Source organism: Heteronotia binoei, chromosome 10 (genome assembly GCF_032191835.1).
Source record: "Heteronotia binoei isolate CCM8104 ecotype False Entrance Well chromosome 10, APGP_CSIRO_Hbin_v1, whole genome shotgun sequence".
Lineage (NCBI taxonomy): Eukaryota > Metazoa > Chordata > Lepidosauria > Squamata > Gekkonidae > Heteronotia > Heteronotia binoei.
In genome coordinates, this window is record NC_083232.1 from 62,495,406 (window position 1) to 62,517,241 (window position 21,836).

The 21,836-nt window shown below is 42.1% G+C and overlaps 1 protein-coding gene across 7 annotated transcripts in view; it reads right to left on the reverse strand.

The window, feature by feature from the left end:
* Positions 1–21,836, reverse strand: part of ZNF385D (zinc finger protein 385D) — a 638,761-nt gene that overhangs the window by 137,259 nt on the left and 479,666 nt on the right. For 3 of the 7 annotated variants that reach the window (XM_060248776.1, XM_060248774.1, XM_060248780.1), the window contains one exon: positions 20,687–20,824. The exons of 2 other annotated variants lie outside the window; for them this stretch is intronic. In XM_060248776.1, coding sequence (XP_060104759.1) covers positions 20,687–20,824 — 138 coding nt within the window. The remainder of the gene's footprint in view (positions 1–20,686; positions 20,825–21,836) is intronic. 2 more of the 7 variants (XM_060248778.1, XM_060248775.1) reach the window with 1 other exon arrangement.

Below are 21,836 nucleotides of genomic sequence, written 5' to 3' on the forward strand. Positions count from 1 at the left end.
GGTACAAGGACTCCTTGAAGAAATCCCTTGGTAACTGTTGCATTAACCATCACCAGTGGTCTGACCTAGCCTCAGATAGCAAAGCATGGAGGAATACCATCCACCAGGCTGTCTCTTCCTTTGAGAACGCACGCATAGCTGGTCTTGAGGACAAAAGGAGATTGAGGAAGAATCGTACTGCTACAGCACCAACCCCAAATCAGACTTTTCCCTGCAGCCACTGTGGCCGGACCTGCCTGTCCCGCATTGGTCATGTCAGCCACCAGCGAGCCTGCAGCAGACGTGGACTACTGCACCTTTCTTAAATCTTCGTTCGCGAAGTCAAGTCGAGAGAGAGAGAGAGATGTTTCTTAACTGGCTGGAAATGAGGAGCGGTGAGTTCCAGACTACTGCGAACATTTTCAAATCAGGAAAAAGAGGGAAGCTTATGGGGAAAAGGAGGTAGGTTTGGAAAGAATCATGGGTTCCCTCACTGAGCTGGGGCTTTTGGAACGAAATTCCAACCAGTCCATATTAGATAACTGGATTAATAACTTTTTAGTGTGAAATGTTGTGAATTTAATTATTCTACTAGAGTTGACTGTCAAAGTGACTAGGTCCTTTGTACTAAACATCTCAAATTAATTATTGTGTGGTCCTGATAAATGAATTGAGGATTAAGTAGAGGAAGAGGCTTGATTTGTAACTGAGTTGCTATTGTTGTTACCTGTGAGTCTGATTAATCAAAGTGAGGTGATATTTTCTCTCTGCTGACTCTCAGCCTTTGTCTTGGAGATGGCATCCAAACTCATCAGCTGCATGTGGAGAACTGGGAAATCAAACCCAGTTTTCCCAGATTAGATCCCACACACCTAACCACTACACCAAACTTGCTCTCTAAAGCCTAAGCTGAAGAAGCAGAAGGTGGGAGTTATGAAGAAAGCAAATTTCTTTCCTGATTCCCATTCAAGACCTTGCTGCTGAGCTGATTTCTTCTGGTGTGCTCCTAATAATAATAATAATAATAATAATAATAATAATAATAATAATAATCTTTTATTTCTATCCCGCCCTCCCCGCCGGAGCAGGCTCAGGGCGGCTCACAACATAAAATACACAGTACATCATTTATACTTATAAAAACATGGTTAAAACAAATTATAGATTAATTAAAATTAACATTAACAGTATGGCGTTATAAACATTAGATCTCAATGGAATTCAGTAAATAAAAGGCATTTTCAGCAGTATTCCTAGCTTTATCACTAGTTGAAGGCCATCTTGAAGAGGGGAGTCTTACAGGCCCTACGGAATTGATCTAAGCATCGTAGGGCCCTCACCTCCTCAGGGAGTTGATTCCACAGTAGTGGAGCTGCGGCAGAGAAGGCCCGATCCCAGGTGGCCTTCAGTCTGGCCTCCCTTGGCCCAGGGACATTCAGCTGGTTTTTCCCAGATGACCTCAGTGCTCTCTGGGGCTCATATGGGGAGAGATGGTCCCTCAGGTAGGTAGGTCCTCGGCCATATAGGGCTTTAAAGGTAATAACCAGCACTTTGTAGCGAACTCGGTATGCCACTGGCAGCCAGTGCAGCTCGCGCAGCCCTGGCTGTATGTGCTCCCACCTTGGGAGCCCCAGCAACAGCCTAGCCGCTGCATTCTGCACCAGCTGCAGCCACCGAGTTCGGCACAAGGGCAGCCCCATGTAGAGGGCGTTGCAGTAGTCCAGTCTCGAGGTGACCGTAGCATGGATCACCATTGCTAGGTCACGGCGCTCCAGGAAGGGGGCCAACTGCTTCGCCCGTCGAAGATGAAAGAACGCGGACTTGGCAGCGGCCGCTATCTGTGCCTCCATTGATAATGAAGGCTCCAGAAGAACCCCCAGGCTCTTGACCTTATGTGCCGCTTTCACCGTCAAGGACCGGCAAGGGGATTTCCCTTCCCAGGGCACCGCGACCCAAGCAAAGGACCTCTGTCTTCGTTGGATTCAACTTCAGCCCGCTCAGTCTGAGCCAACCTGCCATGGCTTGCAATGCTAGGTCCAGGCTTTCTGGGACGGAGTCAGGCCGGCCATCCATTAGTAGATAGAGCTGGGTGTCATCAGCATATTGATGGCACCCAAGCCCAAACCTCCGGGCAATCTGGGCAAGGGGGCGCATGTAGATGTTAAACAACATCGGGGAGAGAACTGCCCCTTGTGGCACCCCACACACTAGTGGGCGCCTCCGGGACCGCTCTCCCCCAATGGCCACCCTTTGTCCCCGTCCATCGAGGAAGGAGGAAAGCCACTGTAAGGCCAGTCCCCCAATCCCCGCGTCGGCGAGCCGGCGGGCCAGTAGCTGATGATCGACCGTATCAAATGCGGCCAAGAGATCCAACAATATCAGCACCGCCACGCCGCCTCGGTCCAGATGCCGCTGGAGGTCATCCACCAAGGCGACCAACACTGTCTCCGTCCCATAACCCGGACGAAAGCCGGACTGGTGAGGGTCTAAAGCGGAAGTGTCATCCAAAAAACTCTGCAACTGTGATGCCACTGCCCTCTCTATAACCTTACCTAAAAATGGTAGGTTCGAGACCGGTCGATAATTTGCCAATTTGATAAAATCACTTTCTTGGGAGGATGGATAATGGCCCCCAGACCATATCTTTTTAGTGTGAATTTTAGTTAGAGGCAACAAATTAACAGAGAACCTTCCCATGTTACCCCCTCTGCCTGGCCTCTGAGTTTGGTGACATGTGAGGGGGGCTGAGTAGCAGCCCTCCAAAGCAGGTGCCCCCAGGAAAGTGCCCTCTGGAGAAATCACAGCTACAGGTTCAAAGGAGAATGGTGAATGTCCCCCCTGCAAGTTAGAGGCATTAAGCTTGCCCTCTGCTTAACTGCTGCATGTGAGCTGGGGGTCTGTATCCCTGTTGCTTTGACAATTAATTGATCAGTGCCTGTGTGTCTGCCTCATAAACTGCTGACACAAACTGTACAAACCTCTGTTAAAAACATGGTTGTTCATGGGAGGTGCGTGAGAGATGTGATTGTATGAACCTTGGCTCACAAACCACGAACTGGGTGATTTTTATAATGAACCTAAGTTTGTGACAAGGTTCATGCCCATCCCGAGTTATGAGTATAATATAAATTATGGCAGCTGTTTCAGGTGCTCATTTGGGAGAAATAAATATATGAAGAGTGTGTGTGTGTGTGAGTGTGTTGAATAAATCTTGGAGCTTTTACTGCTATATTGATGTCTTTCGTCTTCAGATCAGTCGTGATTCCAGAACTCCAGGCTCCACCTTGAATTTGGTGACTCTAATCATGCAGAACAGAGCCAGCAATCTTTGGTCTGGACAAAACAATATGTCATCATACAGTCTCCCATTCCTATTTCTACATAAATGAGCTACCTGTGTGCCTTTGCAAGCTAGCTTAACAAACGGCTGTATGGAACAAAATACTTATGCAATGAAATAGCTACTTGGATAGGAAGTAATGTTCTGGGGCAACCAAAAGCACTAATTTCAACATACAAGACCACTAGGAATGACTTTTAGTGGTACTGCCTGCTTAGCTTCCAACTACTGAGTTTCTTTTGCAACAGAAACTTTTCCATTAGGCATTGGTCTCTGAAAGCAGTTTTTCGCATACCTGCCTGTCAAAAACATTTAGCCATAAAATAAAAATAAAAAAGGAAAGAGTTCAACAGAGTGTACAGTATCTTTAATTCAACATCTCTTTTGCCACCTCTCATTCACTCCCTAAATAATTATTTTTAAAAGCTATAATAATGTAAGGTCACTTGCTTGAGCTTTTTCAGTGGAAACAGAAGGCAAGCCTTTTCCTTGGCATTCAGAGGTCTCTCATTCACCTTTTAAATGTATTTTGACAGTTTGCCAGGTGGGTTGCCCTTCACCTCAATGCAGTATATCACCTGCCTTTTGTTGTAATAAAAACAGACAATGTGCTGCAGTATAAATCCAAAGGAAATATTTCAAATAGTCCCTAATTTGGAATTACTTTGCTTAGAAGGAACCTGAATATAGAACTGTATTGATCTGCTAGCTGAAGTGGTTCTTTGTATAATACACAGTATTGCTAAAACTGGTATGTTTGAGCAAAGGCCAATCAATAATTTGGAAGGATGCTTCTTAATAACAATTAATTGACTGATGATACTATAGAGGTCAATTTTTTTTTTTTAAAAAGTATTATCTAACAGATTTGATGTCAAATATTACATTTCCAGGCTACAAACTGAAAAGACAAGTCTTAAGGAAACCCATCTGGAGCATACAGACTGAAACTGGAATTTTGCTGCTTCTTGATATAATATCATAGCATATTTATTAAGGTCAGGATTCAAAGAGAAATTAAACAAATTATCTGGAGCGCAAGAAACATCCTGCCGCTGCCTTGAGAACAAATCTTTAGGCTACATGACAAATGGCTTTTGAAACTGAGAGGAGTTCGTGAGATGATGTGTGTCAGGCTGTTTATTAAGAAAAGTCCAGAACTATGCCGAGTGATTTGAATTTCCTTGCCAAACCTGACTTACTTAAAGTTCCCTGCAGAAGCCCAAACTGCTCTATGAACGTTGGCCCACAGGAGCAAGCCAGATGATTGAGGAGAACCAGCTTAGTAAAAGCACAAACTATCTCACCCTGTTATACAAATGATCACATGCCCCACAGACATACAGCCCCAGGTTCAGACATTGGCACCCAAGTGGACAGGAAGTGAAAATTATAAAACAAGTGATATGCTAAGAAAGGACGCCAGAGATGTATGAGCTATTGTATTAACACTCCTTGAGCAGCGTGAATGTACTGCTAATGGCGGTCAATTACTATGCAAATACCCTGTAATTGTGCTTGTTAAAAGCTGAGCATAGTATGCTGACATTTTAAAAAAAGAAGAAATGAAAAATGACTAGTACATGATGCAGGTTAATTGTTAAGAAAGAATATCAGAATTCTCTTGTCCTTTACAGTCCTCATAATGATGCAAACAGAAAAGAACAAATTTACATCTTTAAAACTAGCATGCAAAAAGTCTTGGATTTCTATAATTATGCTTTTGCTGTCTAAGATTAATCAGGCAAGTTAATGATGCAAAAAATTACATTTATAATCCAGTCTACATACAGCTGTACTGCAAGCTAAAAACTAAGTGCTATTAACATAAATGGAATTAATGGGCTGTCCCTGGCAATCTTCATATCTATCACTTACTAATTAATATTATTCTGTAAAAAATAATTGGAGGTGAGAAAAACATACAAAAGCAACAAGACTAAACTTGCATCAGACATCGCTGGACCTGCAAATGATAGGAAAGGGTTTGCTGGGCTTCTACTTCATAAGAAATTGCCAAGTAGCACTGAAATCAGCAAAAATCTTTTATGCAAGTAATTCATTATGGCAGCCAAGTTATTATCTCCCTCAAGAATGAACTTTTGTGAGAAATGTCAACTTCAGCTAATAACTGAAGGACTGAGTAAGAGAAGCTATAAAATGTGATAGTTAAATTACAAGAGAAAAATGGATGCCGTGTGTTATCTTTTTAGACAGTTCAACATATTTATGATCAAATTCCTTGTATATATTATAAACGTTCCTACCAATGAATAGATTAGGGGAGGATGGGCTATGGATAAGTGGCAGAACATCTGCTTTGCATACAGAAGGTCCTGAACTCAATCCTGGAATCACTAGTTAAAAGAATCCCAGAGAACCTGCAGTGGCGCTGCTAGTCAGAACAGACAATATCAACTTTGGCTGACTTGGTCCCTGGTGCACCTGGGCACAATAGGTTCCCAACATGGTGTCTGACTACTGTAAAAGGAACAAATACTAGGGATGCCAGTATCCAGGTGATTTCACGGGTTATAGCCTGCTGTCATATTGCAGATGGGCAGCAGGGGAGGCCCTGCCCCCAAGTATGACCATGAGGTTGATACTCCCTTCATCCCCTGCTGCAAGGAAAAAAGAAAAGAGCAGGTGCTGCGCTTGCCTGCCCTGCAAGCAGCAAAGTGCTGGGCAGGTGCATGCGGTGACACTCTTGCAAAGTGGGGGCCACTGGCTCCTGCCCTGTAAGAGCTTGCAAGAGTTTGCCTCTTGTAGGTCAGGTCAGGTACACATGGCACTTGGTCTTTCCAAGTGGGGGCCACCAACTTTTGCCCTGCAGGGCTGGCACACATGGCCCTCACCTTTTTTCCAACCATTTAAAGTACAGGCTCTCTTTAAACTGTTGGGAAAAAGCTGGGGGGGGGGTGTACGCTGTGTCCAGGACATAATGATGCCACTCTGTATGACATCATCACATTGGGGATGACATCCCCCTCCTGGAATACCCCCCAAATCCCCCTGCTAGGGAGAAGATTGGACTTTCCTTCCTTCCTTTGGTATTATATACACTTTTAATTGCGTCTCAAATATTTTCTTTTTTGTTTTGAAGGCATGAAACATTTGTTTTGATACTAAGAGAGAATTAGTTGATTTCTCACATTTCTCCAACAGAGCAAGGAAAGCCACTGATATTCAAACAGATCTTGATCTCAGTTCTTGGATTCTCACTTCAGCTCTGTTTTTCTGGAGCTAATCCTTCTGAACCATCCTGCCCTTCAGCATATGCCGGAGGAGCACCTCAATCTCACTGGCTGTTCTGATGCACTTGATCCAGCTGTGTTTATGTTTCCAATTAACATTTGATGGTTGGTATTCATTTCCCAGGGCTTTGTTGTGGATCTGCTGATGACTCCATGGTAGCTCTTGTCCTGGAAATCTCTGGCAGGCATCTGCAGGGTCTAGTGAGATTTGGGTGGCAGGAAGCTGTTCCCCTGTCACAGGAACAGTGGAAGTGATCCCACGGTGGAAGAGCATGAAGGTGGCCCCTTGTTTCATCTGTAGGAGAAATCTTGAGATACTGCCTCCCCCAGGTCCCATCAGGGTTCCGACCATTGCTTCTCCCACCTTCAAGCAAAGATGGTGCTCAAAACCCAAAGGGTTTCCTTCTCCTGTCAGGCTGTGTATACATACACACACACACACACTTAAAAAACAACCTTAAAAACATAGAAAGAAAAAAAACAAAAAAACCCATAGAAAAGGATTGAGGTGATGCTTCAGGCTATAATGCTAACTCCTGTTCAAGTCAGTGCTATGTATTAACTTTTAGGCAGGCAGGCAAGTTTGAAATTATGCTAGTGTCTACTTACACTTATTTAACCTTTAGAATAAAAATGTATCACTCTTCAATAATGACATCATCCTTAATCATATATAGATAGAGTTGGTCATACCTGAAAATGTGGTTTTTTTAAGTGGCCATACCTATCTCCCATAAACATATTCAACACTGCCCTACAGACTCTGCAGTACTGTCTTGAGTTATACTGTATATCCAGAGAAATTTGAATCAACAGCCCTATGTTCTCAGAGTTACAATTTTGAATTGCAATCCAAATCACACTGAAAAAGTCTCTTGTGATTTCCTCAGAGAGGCATGGGGATCAAATACCCACCCAAGCAACTAAATGCGCACAAAATAGCTTGCATGTATGTTAAGAAACCCACCAATTTTTGTCAAAGTGTTCCTATAAACAGAACCACCTGTTGTTGCTATAAGCCAGGGGTAGCCAACGGTAGCTCTCCAGATGTTTTTTGCCTACAACTCCCATCATGCTGGCTGGGGCTGATGGGAGTTGTAGACAAAAAAAATCTGGAGAGCTACAGTTGGCCACCCCTGCTATAAGCTGTTTCCATGTTTAGCAGAATACATACTAGAATAGGCACCATACAGTAGTGCCTTGAAGGTAGCAATTCTAGATTCAATACCTAGTACTTCCAGTTAAGAGGACTTCTGTCTGAAACCATGGAAAGACACTGCCAGAGTAGATCCAGGTGGGTAGAAGTATTCTTGCATATGAAAGCTCATACCTTGAATAAAACTTTGTTGGTCTTAAAGGTGCTGCTGGACTCTAACATTATTCTACTGCCAGAGTAGATAATTTTAGGCTAGATAAATTAATTTCCTGTTTTGCAATGCAATCCTCTACAAATTCTGATTCAGGTGATTTCCACTGATTTCCATAAGATTATATTGGAATATCTCTGGATTACACTGTTGGTAAGGGATGTTCATAGAGTCAGATCCTATTTAAAAAAAATCCTCTCATGCAATTCCCCCTCCTGGTTGCAACCTTCCAACTTTCTCCTTCTGTTGATCCCAGAGATTCCTCATCCCCCAGGAGTAGTATTTCAGGTGTTATTTTGTACTGGGGGAGGGAGGCAGGGAAGTCATGTTTTCATGCATGGCATTTAGAGGGGATTCAACCCATACAGTGGAGAAGACAGTGATGATTTCAAGGCTATTTGTGGCTTTATTAAACAGTAACATAATAAAGCATCGCTAGGTTAGATTACTGCAATACAGTCTGTGTGGAGTTGCCCTTGAACAAAAACTTCAACTGGCATAGAAAACTGCAGCCAGGATGTTGACTGGAGTTGGCTATAGGGACCGTATCACACAAGTCTTGGCCTATCTGCACTGGCTCCCAGTATGTTTCCAGGCTCAATTCAGGTGTTGGTGTTGACCTCTAAAACCCTACATGGCTCAGAACCAGACCTTGCTTTGGATGCCCCTGACTGCTGGGGTTAGGTGGATGGCAACCCAAAAGATGGCCTTCTCAGTCATGGCACCAAACAGGGTTGCCAAGTCCAATTCAAGAAATATCTGGGGACTTCGGGGGTGGAGCCAGGAGACATTGGGGTGGAGCCAGGAACAAGGGTGTGACAAGCATAATTGAACTCCAAGGGAGTTCTGGCCATCACACTTAAAGGGACAGCACACCTTTTAAAATGTCTTCCTTCCATAGGAAATAATGAAGGATAGGGGCACCTTCTTTTGGGGCTCATAGAATTGGACCCCCTGGTCCAATCATTTTGAAACTTGGGGGTTACTTTGGGGAGAGGCACTAGATACTACACTGAAAATTTGGTACCTCTACCTCAAAAAACAACTCCCCCGGAGCCCCCGAAACCTCCAGATCAATTCCCCATTATACCCTATGAGAATCAATCTCCACATGGGGAATAATGAAGTGCTCAGCAGATGTTTCCCTCCCCCCCCAGTTTCTGGCAATTCTGAAGCGAGGGACTGGCCTCTTTACTCACGAGTTGCTACCAACTTCTTCAAGGTAACACAGATACACCATCCCAAGAGGAAGCCTTTCAATCGGAGACTGAAGCCTCCGGAGGTAGAAACGCACATGGTCCTCTGGGGGCGGGAAGCAGCCTGGGAAAGCAGAAGAACCCGCGCTGGGACCTGGGGATTGGCAAGCCTAGCACCAAAACACTGAAACTCTACCCCCAGAGACACTGGCTTCTTTTGTTGTCTTCCACCAGTGGGTGAAGGGTTTTTTTTCACCATCTTGTGTTCCTTGAGTTCTTCTTCCTTCTTTGTTTTTAATTGCTGTTTTTTTGTTTGAGCTATACATTTTTGTTTGATTTTAATGGTTTTTAATAATTTGTTGTGTATTTTAAAAATCTGTTAGCTGGCTTGGTGGCTCTGATGAGGGTGGTAAGGCAGGCTATAAAATTGGTAAATAATAAATAGACTATGGTTTATTATGCATTTATCCTAGTCTGTCTTGTAGTAGAGGGCAATTATGCTTTAATATAACTGTTCATTATTTTCATCATTTCATGTTTGTACACTGAAACAAATATTCTTTCTTTCTTTATATTATATCCTACCTTTCTCACTGAGACTCAAAGCAGATATGATATAAACAATATGATCAGACAACTTGAGATAGTCACTAAATGTAATAGGACTAGGAATACAAAAATTGAAAAAACAGTGCAAAAGATAGACGTATCAGATGTGATATATCATGAACAGTGCAGAAACTGGAATTTAAAAGGTAGAAGATAATTCAGTAAAGAGGAGAATAAACATATAGTGAACACTGGAGTAGACAACAGTAATGTTCCTTTTATAGAGAAGTGTCCTCTGGAAGCATTCCATTATACTATAGCCCTATTCCCTTTATTTAAAAAGACCTCCTGAACAATTGTGTATTAATTAAAAGATCACAGCTCTAGTTGGTTTATTTGTTTTGAAACGTTTATTTTCTTTTTGGCTATATTATTAAGTGTGTTGGTTGTATGTAGGAGTGTGCATTCAGATCTATCCAAGCCAAAAATATTTTGGCTTCCCAAATGTATCTGGGTTTTCTCAGGAAAACTGAAAAAAAAAACCCTCAAGAAAATATTGGATATATTTGGGGTAGATCTGAAAAAAGCAGAGAGGCAGTTCTCTCAGCTGTTTGTCAGGCAGGTTTATGGGCTGATTACAGACAAGCACTTTGGGTCGACTCAGAGATGCCTCAGAAGTTGACCCAAAAAATCCGTACAGACGGCAACATCTGCTGGCTGTCCTCCTCCCATCCTCACCCAGCTCTCCAAGTTCCTGAGACCGGCTCAAAAAGCTACCACTTTCAAAGTATCATTCAAAGTGGTAACAAATCTTTGAGCTGGCCGTCAGTCGCCTCCTCGCTGTTTGGATGGGGAAGGGAGCAAGTGAGGTGACTTGGCGGTGTGGACCTTCAATAAAGCATTCAGAGCACTGGAGCACTTGTGTGCATAAGCGCTTACCCCCCGAGGGGAAAAAAAAGCAATCTGTCTTCTGGGTCACCTTCCCATGCGGAGGTGCCCAGCCGCCTCACAGACGGAATGCGGGCCGCATGCGGGTGAGCGTGTGAAGGCTCCGGGATGGCTCTTTTTGACACATCTCAACATCTCTTTTTCCAAACATCTCAACAAGATGGCAGTGGTCTGCAGTATGAATATTGCATTAAGAGCAGAAAAAAGGAATGGCCCTTCTCAGTGAATCCAAGCATCATCAAGCTATAGAAAGTGTTATCCAAATGTTTCCAAAAGGTTCTACCTCTGGTTTTGTAGCAGTAGCAGCAGTTGTTTCAACTGTGTGTCATGTCTCTTAGTGCTCATTCGGACCCTCTTGCACAGTGCAAACTTTTCCAAACTGGGTTTCTGCCAAGTTAATTGAAGCACGCAACAAGCATATGTTCTGCTCAAGTAACTGTGTGAAGTTCAAAGTATCATATCTAAACAGTCTGTAATCTTCCATGCCTTCAAGGCACCATAGTCCTGGAAATGACTCCTTAATTTCAAGCCAACATAAAACTTTAATTTATTGAAAAGTGCTGCTGCTTTTTGATGGGAAGGCAATTTCAATGCACTCACTGGAGAATTATGTCAAGGCTTAATTAAAAGCAGCAATTCACATATGAACTTCATCCATCCCTACTTAAATTTGTCCTGAGTTTCAGATACAAAGATGAGAAGAATGGCTACATTGGATTTATATTGAAAAGGTGTCTTTTAGCACTGAGATTTTACTTGCAAGGAAGCTTGGCTGGATAACTGTCCAGCCTATCCTCCACTCTCACTTCTCTGCTATCGTTAGAGGCCTCCACCTTGGGTAGTAAGTACCATGACTTTTTTGTACAAAAAGCCCAGTAGGAACTCATTTGCATATTAAATCACACCCCCTGACATCACCATTGTTCCACACAGGACATTTTTGTAGGAAAAGCCCAGCATGAACTCATTTCCATATTAGGCCATACCCCTGGACACCAGGCCAGCTGGAATTGAGTTCCTGAGCATTTCTGCTAAAAAAAGCGCCTTGGAAGTACTCTATGAATTCACATATTTGGGGAATTTATTATTGTATTTAGGGAATGTGTAAACTATAAACTTTAAGTGTGAGTTGAGGTCAAAGAGACTGGAAGAAAGAAAAAGGGTGACTATAAGCAAATGTAAATAAATGTACTCAAGATTCATAGCCCTTGGGGATGAGAACTAAAGGTTTAAGCCAAAGGAAGAAACAAGTTCTGAGAAAGGAATATACGATTAACCAGAAGATGTTAGGATTAGGGGATTTTCTTGGACCCTGGGCACCAAAGTGAACAATGAATGAGGGCAAAATTAAGTCCATGCTTCTGTCTCCACCTCTGAGAAATGTGGTGCCACTGTAGTACTGCCACTGCCCAAGGGAAGTATAAAAGAGTTCAGGAGAAAGGTGGATTAGGAAGCCTTTTTTTTTTTTTTAGCAGCCCTTTCTGTTTAGGGTCTACCTGCTTTGAGGATGGTGTGTCTTAAGGCTTCTGAAAACCTCTCATCAACCTGCCCTCTCTTTCTCCAAATTCTCAGGAGACTGAGGGTTGAGAACCCCACAAACCTATAAGGATACTGTCTCTTCAACCTTCCTGGATCTTTGGATCGATAACAACACATCAATTTCTTGCTAGGAAACTGAGGTAAAATTAGAAAAGCAGGTTGACGTTTAATGGTTTAATGTTTAAATTTAGATCGGCTGACATACATTAAGCTTGCTCTCATGCTTGCAACCTTTTCTTTCATGTACATTTACAATGCCTAGTAGCTTATGGTTCATGGCTCCACTACCTAACATGTCCTCTACTGGGGACTGGTTTAGAACCACACTACAGACCAGTGGCGTAGCTAGGGCTTTGGGGGCCCGGGGCCCAAGATTTATGTGGGCCCCCCTATGTGTGTGCACGCCACCAGAAACAGGATATGATGTCACTTCCGGTGATGTCACTTCCGCAGGATGGCCACCACTTGCGAAGGGCCTCCAAACCGGGGGATCTCCTGCCCCCACCTGGGGATTGGCAACCCTATTTGGAAGACCCCACTGAAGCCCCCCCCTTTCCCAAACCCTCCAAAATCTCCCGACCTGGGCCAGTGGGGCGAACTGAGCTAGCCGGCCACTAGTTGACCCTGGGCACTGGCATGGCCACGCGAGGCCGGCTAAACGAGGGCATCGCTATGAACAAATAACGGGGGGGACAGCGGGATGCAGCCAGCCCCGCTGCCGCTTCACTGCACCCAACTCTCACGCCGCCCGGCTCGGCGGAGCCGCTGATCTTGCGATATGCCGCAATATTCTCGGCCCGACTGGCTGGCTGACCTTGCCGGAGGTGCCGTCGCCCAAAACCACGAACTTGAGCTGCCGGTCGGAGCACTCCTCCTCAGAGTCCGACATCGCCCGGCGGCCAGAAGGAGTCCCGCGCTCATTCACTCCTCCTCACGGCGGCAACGGAAACAAAGTCGCCGCCGCCATCTTGCTTCCCCTTCGACCGCTCGCTATGGCAGCCGCTGGACGAGACCATGAGGCAGAACGGGGGGGGGGGAGACAGAAAAGGAAGGTGCCCAAGCCGACTCGGGGAGGGGGGAGCTGTACTGAGCGGACCAGGAACGGGCGGTGTAGCCGGTGAAAGAGTGAAATAGCGCAGCGGAGAAAAAGCGGGAATGAGATTCGGCTCCTTCGGGACCCCCCTTGGCAATGCGGGGGCCCCCCAGACCCCCCAGACCTGGGGCGACCCGCCCCCCCCGCCCCCTCCCTACGCCACTGCTACAGATTCATGTTTTATTTGTTTATGCTTCTGCACTTCTTGTTTATGTATCTCATAGTTTTCCTTTCAGCTCCAGAAGCTTTACAAAATGGTATGACTGAGAGATAACAAAAAAAAGAGGGTAATACACTGGAGGAAAATATACAATGGAACAAGGAAGAATGAAATTGGCAGCCTGTCACTAAAGTACTGTAACGGTCAATCTCCAAGACGTAATTCCTAATCAAAATGGTTCTCAATACTGGAAAAATTAGAAGATACCCTTGAAAAAAAGGGTATTCATAACGGGACCAATACTACAATTTTTTTTGAAAACCAGCTGGTTAATCTAATTATAGATATTTAATTTAAAAGTTATGTTTAAGCATGTAACAGATATGTTACCTTTATATAGACTAAGACTGTGTTAACCAGGGCTTTTTTGTAGCAGGAATTCCTTTGTATATTATGCCATGCCCTCCTGATGTGCCAATTTTCCTGGAGCTTACAGTAGGCCCTGTACTAAGAGGCATGTAAGCTCTTGGAGGATTGGCTACATCAGGGGTGTGTGGCCTAATATGCAAAGGAGTTCCTGTTACAAAAAAGCCCTGGTATTAACTAAGAATAAAATTATGGTGCTGTAACATTCTATTGATGGTGAGTTGTTGTATTTGAAGTTTAAGAAAAATAAAAATGTTATACAAAAAAAGATAATCATATTTACCCCAAGTCATATCAATTAATAATAGTTTATCCTCCACAATTTTCACCCACATAGATTTAAAAGGCTGTTGTGAGTCAGCCAGGGCTCAGTAATAGTGAGGGCTCTTCAGGAGGAGCCCCATATACCCAAACTTGAGTTAACAGAAGCTGACCAGCAGGAAAATGAACTACAGGCTTGTCAGGATTGCTTCTGAACAGCTGGCTGGAAGCATGACCCTTAGGCATGGGGCTATAAAAACCAGCCAAGAGAGGCTGTTAGGCATGGACACAAGTTCATGCTAACAGTAATATTCTCCTCCAATACCACATTTTGAACAAATCAGCTTTCTTCATCCCCATACATAACAATGGGGGAAACTATGGCATGAATTATCTTGATCTTGGTTATTAGAGACACATCCTTATACTTAAGAACCATTTATAGCTCCTTCATGGGCAGGCTTCCCAGTCTCAATCTCCTGATTTCTTGGTTGCAGTTTTCCTATTGGTTGATGACTGAGCCAAGGAATAAAAAATCTTGAACAATTTCAATTTCCTCATTGTCATCCTTAAAGCTGTATAGTCATGCCTTTTGTCTCCTTAACAGTCAGCTGTAATCCTGCTTTGACACTTTCTGCTTTAATGCTCAGCAGTAGTCATTTTATATCTTCATTATGTTCTGCCAGAATGTTACATATCTCAAATTCTTAATGTTCCTTCCACTGATTTTCACTGTACCTTTTTAAAAAACTAAACCAGCTTTCCTTATGATTTGTTCTTCATACAGATCTGAATAGATAAGGAGAATAGATAAAATACATCCTTATCTGTCACCTTTGCCAGATGAAAACCATTCTGTTTCTCTATATTCTGTCCTAACAGGAACACCTTGTCCAGAGCTCAGGTTGCACATCAAAACAATCAGATTTATGACACACCTATTTCATCACAGGATTTTTGAGGTAAGAGAGTATTAAGAGTCATTTACCATGCCTTTTCCTGTGCATCTAACTAGACTTAGCTGAAGTGGCACCACTGTTGTCTATAGAAGATCCTCTACCACAGTCACTTTCTACTACTGGTGTTGCCCAGCAACAACCTTTTAAGTATTCCTCCACTCCCATCACCAGTGGAACTGTCCATTCTCTTCTGCTGATGTGGCTGTTAATGCATCTTAGTCTGGTGTCTCAGCAGTGACCATTTTGCCTTCAGAGACTCTGCTATGAGTTTAGCCTCTGGCAGAGCTTTTTTCTTTTTGTAGAAAAAGTCCAGCAGGAACTCATTTGCATATTAGGCCACACCTCCTGGCCCCAAGCCAGCCCAAACTGCATTCCTGTGTGCTCCTGCTCAAAAAAATCCTTGATCTCTTGACAGAGTCCCAACTCCATACAGTTTGGTTCTCAGCTTTCCTGACACACACAAAGCACCTCCCCATTAAGGTGTGCATCAAAGAGGGGACACAGTTGTTGGATTTTTGTCAAAAAAATTATCTTATCTGTACATGGCCCCATTGGGCAGATATTTTGATCCACAATATGAGACAAAATTCAGTATTACATATATTTTTTGTAAGACACATTCTATAAGCATTTCCTTTCCTTTTTTTCTTTTTGCACCTTCCAGAGTAAAGGTTGCAATTTCAGACCAAGAAGAAGCAGCAGTAGTTCATGCCAAAATGAGAGGAATACAAACATAGTAGAAATTACTAGAAATGATCCAAATGGGTTACTAAAGCAGTTAATATACCAGAACTTCAAATAGAGTTATTTTTAATATATCAGGAAAAGTGTCAGTATTATAATGGTCTTAACATTCTGCTGAGGATGTCTTTTGGCATGTATTTTATTTCAGCTATTTCTAAATTATTTGAAATTATTTATGGAGGATGAGAAATGTCATGCTCCTGAAAACTTAGATTCTATTCTATGTCTACAGAATGTGGAGAGTGTATTATTAGTTTTTCAAATACTTACAAACCTTGCAAAGGCTTTTCAGTATCTTTTTATAAGTTATAGCCAGGCTTGGAGCTAAGCAGCTTCCGTGTGACTAGCAAACTGCAGCAGAATACTGTGATAATAATATCTTTAAATAAGTCTATATACTTACATTTAAAGTATCTACCTACATTTAAAGTAGATCAACAAAACGGACAATCTAGATCTTTAAGAATTCAAACAAGCAGCTAGTCAGATGGGGCAGAAGGTGGCATTTAACTCCCACCACAGAACAAACAGGGACACTACATCGTTACAGGCAGGAGACATGAGTTCACAGCAAAGGCAGCAGACTTTGACAATCAGCTCCATGTGGATATACTGGAGCTGGTCAATCAGGAGAAGAAGGAAGAGGAAGAAGAATGCAGATTAATACTCTGCCCTTCTCTCTGAATCAGAGACTCAGAGCGGCTTACAATCTCCTATATCTTCTCCTCCCACAACAGACATCTTGTGAGGTGGGTGCGGCTGAGAGGGTTCTCACAGCAGCTGCCCTTTCAAGGACAACCTGATCATGCATGGAATGTGCTGTCTGTGCAGTTTCTGGAGAGTCAGCAGCTGTGTACCTGTATGATGTGGTCTCCAACTGCCCCTTTCAACCATCACTGTGCACCTCCCCATCTCCTCTGTTCTGCTATCCCCTTTTTTCACCTGTCACTCTTAACCTTGTCACATCTACACAAATGCTAACTGTGTTTACTGATAACAATCTGTTTCAATAATCTGTTTCAAACTTGGCTTCATGTATTGATTAAAGTTATTAGTGTTCACTATGGATAGGGTCGAAGCAGATAGACAATGAACTGTGGTTAAGGCTAACAAGAGAAGAGGCAGCAGGACTTAGGCTGGTTGGAGGCATTGTGCATTCTGCACAATAGATTATAATTCACAAAATATTTTTTCCAATGATTAAGGCTGTTGCTGATAACATGTATTCTGTAATCCACACCTGCTGGATGTTTAACAGAAGACGGTTCAGCATTTCAAACCCTGGAATTTAACTTCAGTACTTTAGCTCCATGGTAAGAAACCAAAGATGAAAATGAAGATATTCAGTTCTGTTAGAGATGAATTTTAAAAATCGCATCAGAAACCCTAAAAATTTAAAATTCTGATTACTACAGATTTGTCAGGCTATACCAGAGGTGGCCAAACTGAGGCTCAGGAGCCATATGTGGCTCTTTTATACATATTATGTGGCTCTCAAAGCCCCCATCACTCTGTTGGCTGGCTTGGAGAAGGCATTTTCTCTCTTTAAATCACTTCACGAAGCCAGCTTGCTTGTTCTCTTTCCACCTCTCCCATCTATTTTCCTTCCTCCCTCCCTCCCTCCCTTCCTTCCTCCCTCCCTTCCGTTCTGCCTGCCTGCCTGCCGGCTCTCAAATAAGTCCATATCTTGCAGCTCTCAAACATCTAACATTTATTCTATGTGGTTTTTATGTTAAGTAAATTTGGCCACCCATGGGCTGTACTGTTTCCCACATCCTATCAACTATTCAATAATTATTAAACCCACTGCATTCCAGCAATAATTTTTTGCCATCTACCTAATTACTGAATTCCAAATTCCTAGTGAATGCCAATCCAAAATACAATTGCACATTGACTGTGAAATGCTAAAAACCTATACACCACCTGCTATTCCATAATATTTCTGAAAGGCTAATTACTAATGCATATGATTTACCATACACACTGAAATACTAAACACTGTTGCTTTTTCACCTCTCATTCTGCCAAATATTGCCAAGTATGAAAATGAAAGATCAAATTTAAACCCAAACATGGGCTGTCAAATAATTACATTGTAGCATCAGCTCTTGCATGAGATAACTGCTGGGGGGGGAGGGGGGCAGTAGCTTTAACCATCTGCAGAGCATTACTGAGGCAGATAGATAATTTACAATGCAATCTTAAGCAGATATATACCCTTTTATGACCATTGACTTCATAAGATTTAGAAAGGTGTAATTCTTTTTTGGACCGCTCTGAGAGGCATTTAACTATATGTATGAATAATTTATGTAAACTTTTTCTCTTTACTTAAGAACCAACACAGTCTTTCCCCCCATTCCATACAAATGATTTTTTAATCAGCACATGAGAAGAGGTAGGGGGGGCATCAATATTATTATTTAATTTTTGGCGTTCAAAGTTCTGTGCCCCCACTGCTTTATATCTACTAAGAGACTTGTTTGGAAGTTAACATAAAGAAATGCCATTGCTTCCCATGAGCTTTCAAGGCCTGGCTTTCAGACGTCCTCTCCTGCCTGTCACAACAATCGTCTGAATTAATATTTTAAAAAGTGTTAGATATCTGTTTCAGAAAACATCCATACTTGTTCTAAGGGACATCCATAAACACACAGAAGCAAGCTTTGCAAGTAGCTTAGCTACCAGTGATGCTGATGAGATCAGACAGAAACAGCAATCAGGCATTTTTTTAAAAGTCAAGTGACTGCTCCTGCCATTTATCCCATATCTAAATCTATAAAACATAAGCCCTGTATAACACTGTACACACAGTGGTAAAAGTTCTTTCTGACTTCAATAGACTTAGAAGTGTGTAACTCTTATGTAGCGCTGTACTTACAAGGCCTTTCTTTTGAACAGATAAGTGTATGAATCTTTTTTGTGCAACAGTGTTCTAGCTCCCACACTGGAGATGCAACCTAAATACACCATCCACAATGTATCATATTTCATCCATGCAGATGTTCCAAAGTGTATAATCTCTTCCCATGAAAATTCTGCACATCATATGAGGACAATCTACAGTTGGAAGATCTGCAGTTCTATACTATATATTATGTGTTCTCCAAATGTTAATGGAATTTCATTTTAGGCGGGGTTTTAAGTGGAGTGGGCCCTTAGAGATAAGTGATGGGTGGTGTACCATGTGAGGAAATGCTTGTTGAATTTATATACACTATCATGTTTCTCTTGATTTTTTTTGTCTTTTTTTTTCTCTTCTACCCCCTTGGGGGTAAGAACAATTCCAGGCACCTTCTGGAATGATTGCTATATTGTTAATGTTTTTAATTATTTTAAACTGTATTTAAATGTTGTACACTAGCCTCAACCCCAAGTATTGGGGGAGGGTGGTCTAAAAATTAAATATAAAAAGAACAACAACAATACTGTTTCTCCATTTAGAAATGTCCACATTTAGGAAGAGCATTTTACAACTGGAGGTGCTTAAGTGCTAAGAACACAACACCATAAATTTCAACATGTGGCAGATAATTTACTGAGTCTATATAAGGATTGAAAGATTTATATTAGGATCTTTTCTCCATGCAAATGACCCTGAAGGTTTCCTTTACTGTCAGGTTAATCAGTGGGTATTAGCCATGGTGACTGAGAGGAACCCACATGTTCAGAGGCAGTCAGCCTCTGAATGCAGTGCTGGGAGGCAAGATCACGAGAAGGTCTTGGCCTCTATGCCCTGCTGTTGGTCTTTCAGAGGAACTGGTTGGTCACGATCTGAGACAGGATGCTGGACTAGATGGACCACTAGTCTGATCCAGCTGGGCTCTTCTTATATTCTTACCTAGTGGTACATGTCTTGGGATGGTTTCTTGTGTCATCTGGAGCATCTTCGTTATGCACACTGTACTTTCAGTAATCTATATTAAGGGATGTGTACCCAGATCATCCTACTTTGTAATAGATGCCTTCTTACACCTTTTTGGCTCAATAGACTTAGAAGGGTATAACTCTGATTAGAATTGCACTGTAGTGTAATTAATATGTACAATACTATGATGATTATCTGTAAGACTATTTTTGTCTGTCCTGAATCTCATTAGACTACCCTAAGACAAAAAAAAAATCTCATTTTTTTCTCCATGGTTAATTTTCTGACACACAGATATGATGCCTGTTAAATTTATTATGTTTGTTTTCTTGGTCTTGATTCTGAGAACACAAAAAGGGGAAAGGAGGTCTTCAATACAATCAGAACAACCCTCCCTCTTCCCAAAAGGACTGAAGGAAAATATACATATGTAGATTTGCTATTTTGGCACAAAATCAGCACAGAAAACAGGGCAGCTGCTACAACAAGTTCCTTGCTTTAAAATAACTTTGAAGCATGTTATAAAATATATTAAAAATAAAAGCAAATGATATTCCCTTAAAGATCTACATTAAAGCTTCTACATTATTCATTTGATGCCATGTATTCTGAATCAGTCCATCCAACTTTCTCTTGCACATGCTTTGAACAAGGCTAAAACTTTATGACGTCTATGAGCTTTAGATTGCACAATATTAAAGCCACTGGAGTTTTTGTAGAAGGTATCTTCCTAGCCCCTATTGCATGGTCAAGTCTTGCCAATGACAGGGGGATAGCATCAATATTTTTTTTTACTTCAACTGACAGGTAGGTAAATCTATTAGATAAGTATTTTATTTCTTTCATGCAATTCAAAATAATTAATGTGTAGAATTTATTACAATGGCCACAGCTATTGAAGGCTTCATAAAGGAGTATACAAGTTCACAGAAAATGGGTCTATTAATGGCTGTTAGACATAATAGCTACACATGGAATTGAATTGTTCAGAGGGACTTACTTCTCCGATCAGTAGAGTTCCAAAGTTAGCCCCTACCTCTTTTGAATCTTCTCTACCCAGAGCCAGCCCTGGTAATTTTTTGGATATAACTGAGTTGCAGAACTGTGGCCAAGAGATGTGCATATTCTTGTTCTGAAACTATATAGAAAAGGGAAGAAAGTTGGAACACAAATTCCTGAAACACTGTAATGCAGTGAATGAAAAAAAAAACTCTTTAAAATTAACATTTACCTAGTCAATAGAAAGATGCCTTCCTACCCACAAACCTATTCAGGTAAACATGTTTGTATTCATAAAAAAAATGTAGTCCATCTTAAATGACATTCCTAGTTATTTCTTCAGCACTCTGAATTATGGAATAAACACCACTCTAGAGTCTTGTACTTGACATACCTGGGAATACAGAATATTTTATTCTAAATAAATAATTTTCTGCTTTGGAATTCTGAAAGAGACATTTAACTACAGCTTTGTTTTATCAATAATAATGACCAAGTTACTTATGTTATTAAAGTACCCCTGGGAGAGTATCAGAAGTTTCCGTTTTCTCCCCTTTGAAATGCTTAAGAAAATTCACTGTGGTTTAATACTTAATGTTCTTCAGTTCTCTTACACAAATGTGAAAATACCCTTCATTGTCCATGGCTAAGCCAAAATTGTGCCATTTTTCTGTACCACAACAGCAAGCTCTGATTAATTATTAAACTGGAATTTCCCCCCTCATCTTTCCTGGCTGTTCCATCAATGATGACTTTGCTGAGGAAGGCATTTGTTGTTAAATATTAATTGGATGAACTGGTCAAGTAATCTCCACCCCCTCTATTTTGTTTACAACTTTGGCAGAAAGAGAAGTGTGGCTATTAGAAAATACCGCTACTAAGGAAACCTAGATTGGGAGGCAACTGCACACTCAAAATCCTAAGCTGTAAATATTGTCTGTGTCACCAAAACAAAGGTAGGTGGGATCGATTGATACCTCTGCTCTAGGGTTGCCAGTCCCTAGGTGGGGGTGAGGGTTCTCCTGATTTCATGTGCTCTTGCCTGCCACTGGCCAGCTAGCCAATGGGGGGGAACCCCACCCCCAAGAGCAACCACTGGTGGCCACCCCTCTCCCTCCCTCCTGTGAAATTTAAATAGCCCTTCAGCTGAC